At 52.7% G+C, this 4,704-nt stretch overlaps 1 protein-coding gene across 2 annotated transcripts in view; it reads right to left on the bottom strand.

The window, feature by feature from the left end:
* VIPR1 (vasoactive intestinal peptide receptor 1) overlaps positions 1-4,704 on the bottom strand; it is a 42,073-nt gene that overhangs the window by 12,539 nt on the left and 24,830 nt on the right. For both annotated transcript variants that reach the window (XM_006155396.3, XM_006155397.3), the window contains exon 2: positions 4,342-4,449. In XM_006155396.3, the coding sequence (XP_006155458.1) occupies positions 4,342-4,449 (108 nt within the window). The remainder of the gene's footprint in view (positions 1-4,341; positions 4,450-4,704) is intronic.

The raw sequence follows: 4,704 nt of genomic DNA, 5'->3' as shown, positions 1-4,704 counted from the left end.
CCCCTGGGGGGTGATTTCTCGCTTTCTGTCTCTCTGTCTCTCTGTCTGTCTGGGAGTGCACGTGCCCTATGGCAAAAACTTCTCCAAAAAAAAAAAAAAATGTCTTGGGCTGACTCTGTGGCCTGGTGCTTAAGGGAGCTGGATCCCACCTGATTAATCCCAGCCCTGGTGGCATGCTGTGTGTGTGTGTGTGTGTGTGTGTGTGTGTGTGTGTATGTGTGCGTGTGTGTGCCCTAAGTACTAAGGGGAGGGACAGATGGAGGAGAGGGATTGTGGTGTGACCACGCTCCATTGTGGAGGGGCGCTCTCTCCCTCTCTCTCTTTGTCTCTCTGGAGAGCACACGTGCTCTCTAGCAATCATTTTAAAAAGTCTCTTTAAACATTTGAAGGTAAAAACACCACAGATGAAGGATGGTCAGATCACAGTTTATTAATAAATAGGCTCCCACAGATATTTTGGACCTTGATGAGCAGTCCCTTGCCCACCAACCCCCTCCTCTGGGTATTTTATCCAGCCTGGGAAGATGACGTCTTTCTGACTCTCCATCACACTCCTTTTCCGGTGCTTCTAGAATTTGTTCTCTTCTTTCTTTTTCCTCTTTTTCTTTTCTTTTTCTTTCTTTCTTTTTTAAAAGATTTTTTGCAGGACCGGTATCATGGCTATGTCGCTGGACTCCCATGTAGTCGACTGCAGTTCGAGTCCTGGACCCAGTGGCTTAAACTCACGCCGGGCGCATGTGTGTGCGTGCCCAAGAGCCCGAGAGGAGAATGGAGGAGAAGGGATTGCCGTGTGACCATCCCCCCTGGGGGGTGATTTCTCGCTTTCTGTCTCTCTGTCTCTCTCTGTCTTTCTGGCGAGTGCATGCGCCCTATAGCAAAAACATTTTCAAAAAAAAAAAAAGTTTTTGCTGTAAGGTGTGTGTGCTCTCCAGAGAGAGACAGAGAGGGTAAATGAAAAATCACCCCTCGAGGGGATGGTCACTCTGTAATCCCTTCTCTTCCTCCATTCTCCTCTCTGGATTTTGGGCACACACACACACACACACACACACACACACACACACAGCGTAATTTTCAAGTTGCCAGGTCTGGGACTTGAACTGCAGTCGGCCATATGGGATCCAGCACCTTCACCTCCATGCCCTCTGCTGGTCCACTTCCTCTAGAGATTGAGGTCAGCTGCTCGCACTGTCATCTAGTTGCCTGGAAAACGTCCTCGGTGCTCTGTGTTTTCAGCCCCTAACCAGTTTCCTTTTCTTGAGGATCATTCTTACAGACTTGGCACCGTGTACGGGTTCGTGGACAACGACGGGGGCTAAAATCCACTTCGCTTCACTCCGCGTGCCACTGGGTAGCTCGGCAAGAGGCCGACGCCTTCGGAGGAAGGGCTGCCTTTTCCTCATCTGCACAAAGCTCCTGTGGGCCCCGATGAGGACGCAGCCTTGGGGTCAGCCAGATGGTGGGCTGGAGTCCAGCCTCTCGGACACATTCCAGCAAGGGCAGGGGAGCGTTGGGAGGGGTGCCATCAGCAGGCACTTTGGGGGCTGAGGAAGGATGGTTGCCGGGCCCTGCTGAGGGGTTGTACTTTGAAACTTGCTGGAGGAGTTCGCCTCCTGCCTGCCCAGGCTGGTCTCCTATGGCATGCCTGACTGCCCCCAGTCTCCGCATGAGGGCTCTGGGGTCTCTCCTTTACCATACGAAGCATTTGAGCAAAATCACCCACTTCAAAGAGATCATGTGATCCACCTCCTGTCTCCACTTTTTAAAAAATTTTATTATTTTATTTAACTTTATTTATTCAATTATTTATTTAACTTGACCAGAGAGGGACAGAGTGAGAGAGAAAGAGGCAGGGGGTAGAGAGAAGGCAAGCCACCAGGTCCAGGACTCAAACTGTGGTTGGCCATGTGGGAGTCCAGCACCCTTAACCACCGCACCACCTGTTAGTCCCCCATCCCCACTTTACTTTTCTTTTTTTTTCTTTGAGAGTTTATTTATTTATTTATTTTTTGCCATAGGGCGCATTTGCTCACCAGACAGAGAGAGACAGAGAGACAGAAAGCGAGAAATCACCCCCCAGGGGGGATGGCCATGCCGCAATCCCTTCTCCTCCATTCTCCTCTCAGGATCTTGGGCATGCAAGCACACGTGTTCAGCGTGAGTTTAAGCCACTGGGTCTGGGACTCGAACCGCGGTCGACTACATGGGAGTCCAGCGACATAGCCACTACGCTAACTGCTGGTCCCCCTACTTTACAAACAGGAAACCCGGATCCAGAGAAAGAAAGGCTACCTGGAGTGAGTGATGCCCAAGGGTCCTCTGCTTACCCTGAGTCCTTCCCACCCAGCCCTGCTCTTCCTTTTAACTGATAGATAAATCGATTGTCAGAGGGTGTGTGTGCTCAGCAGAGAGAGAAACAGAGAGAGAGAGAGAAAAGGCCCCTGTAATGTGGTGTGGTCACACTGCCATCCCTTCTCGTCTGTTTCTCCACCCTGTCAGGATCTGGGGCACGCACACACCTGGATGTCATTTCTTTATTTATTCTGGAGAGGTTTTTGCTATAGGGCACGTGCACTCGCCAGAAAGACAGAGAGAGACAGAGAGACAGAAAGCGAGAAATCACCCCCCAGGGGGGATGGTCTCTTCTCCTCCATTCTTCTCTTGGGATCTTGGACACATATGCACACGCGCCCAGCGTGAGTTGAAGCCACCGGGCGGTCGACTACATGGGAGTCCAGCGACATAGCCATTACACCAACTGCTGGTCCCCCACCTGGATGTTTTTCAACCGGCTGGGGCTGGGATTTGAACCGAGGTCGGCCATGTGTGATTCCCTTGACTCTAGGCTACGGACCACTCCTCCTGCTTCTCCTTTGATCCTCCTTTTCTCAGACCAGCCCTTTCCTCTCAGCTCATTAAACCTAGACCAAGGAAGGGGTGTGCTTGATTCCATCCTCCCCTACCTTACTCTATACCCTTCCCGTACACCACGCCCAGCTCTCCCCTCCGCTGCTCGCTGCCTGAACCCCAGTCACCTCTTCCCCTGTGCTCCCCTTACCCGCCAGGATTGTTTCCATTTGAACTTCCAGAATCCTCCTTCTTGCAGAAACCAGCATTATCTCTTAAAAACCCAAATTAGACTGGATCAGTTTCCTGCTTAAAACTTCCCCATGGCTTCTCACCGGAGTTAGGAAAGAAAACCCTCGTTTTCACCTAGTCCTCAGGCCTCCACCACCTCTCCTTTCCTCCCTCCCGGGGCTCTCTCTGCTCCAACCAGGCCAGGCTTCACTGGGTTCCCTGATGGCTTAATCTACGGGATTTCACTTCTCTCATTCCCGGACACAGAGCCTTTGCCAGGTAGCTCCTTCCTTACCTTGTTTTCTGTTTTTGTTGTGTTTTGTTTTGCTGTAGAGTGCATGTGTGAGAAAGAGAGAAAGCAAGCAAGCAAGCTCCCCCCAGGGAGGTGGCCACACCACAATCCCTTCTCCACTCTCCTCTTAGGGTTTTGGGCAGGCACACACGCACACACTAGGGCTGTTTCTCAAACTACCAGGTCCAGGACTTGAACCATGTGGTCAACCGTGTGGGATCCAGCTGCCCTACTCACCGTGCCACTAGCTGGCCCCAATCCTTCTTATCTTCTAGTCACCTCCTCAGAGAGGCTGTTCGCGCACACCTGCCTTAGCTCCATTCTCTTTCCTGGGACGTTTGGTGGTTTATGATACGCTGGTTTGTCTCACTTGCCAAGAGTCTCTGCAACTAGATGTGGGCCGAGGGCAGGCGGGTGGCCGCCTCCCCTTGCTTCTCCCCGTGTGTCCAGCCCAGCGTGGGATAGAAGACAGGCACTTCACTCCCTGAATACACGCGGCCAGCCTCTTCAATAACTTAGCAACGGTCGAGGAAGAACGCCTGCTTCCTAAAGCGGCACCCCCTTTTCTACTCCATAGGTGAACACCCCTTTTTGGAACAAATGCTACAAGCCGTGTAAGCAAAGCTGTGCGGCCATTTCACGGAGCTCGAAAGGTCAAAAGGCGGCGACAGTCTCCATCATGACCAGCCAAGACACAGAAATGTGAACGCCGTAATTCAATCAAGTGCTGTCAGTCAATCAATGATCGATTGTTGAGCAAATATTTAGTGAGCCCTTCCCGCTGCTTATCTTTATGTGAAGAGCTAATCAAATCCTATGAGTCCTTCAGAGACCCAGAGCCATTGCCTCCTCTGCCAGACAGCCCTCCTGGACTGCTCAGTCCTTTGATCTCTTGCCTCCGCCTTCCCACCTTCTCGAGAGGTGACTCCCACTCCAGCACAGCCCTCCTCCCGTCAACGCAGGGCTCTTACCTTGAATGGGGGCAAAGAGCTTGAAGATGGGGGGACAGGCCACGACAACCACTTGACCCCGAGGGGTGGCCGGCCAGCAGGTGAGGTTGTCCCACATCTTGCTGCAGCCTGTGTGGGGAAGGCACAGGACATGGGGTCAGCATGGTCGCCGGGTGCCCCCAGTCCAGGACCTGAGCCCACAGGTGCCCATCTGGAGGAGCCTCTTGTCTGAGACGGAAGGCATGGCCCAGCCAGACTGCACAGGGCCTGCCCTGACGGGGAGATGGAGAGGAGGCGGGAGAGACCCTTGGGGAGGGGTTTGGACACTGGTGGGCTTTAGTCTGATGCATTTGCTGGCCCTTGATGGGCAGGCACCAGGAATGC

The sequence above is a fragment of the Tupaia chinensis genome, unplaced genomic scaffold (assembly GCF_000334495.1).
Source record: "Tupaia chinensis unplaced genomic scaffold, TupChi_1.0 Scaffold000451_2, whole genome shotgun sequence".
NCBI lineage: Eukaryota > Metazoa > Chordata > Mammalia > Scandentia > Tupaiidae > Tupaia > Tupaia belangeri.
This window is presented reverse-complemented; position numbering and strand designations above follow the sequence as displayed.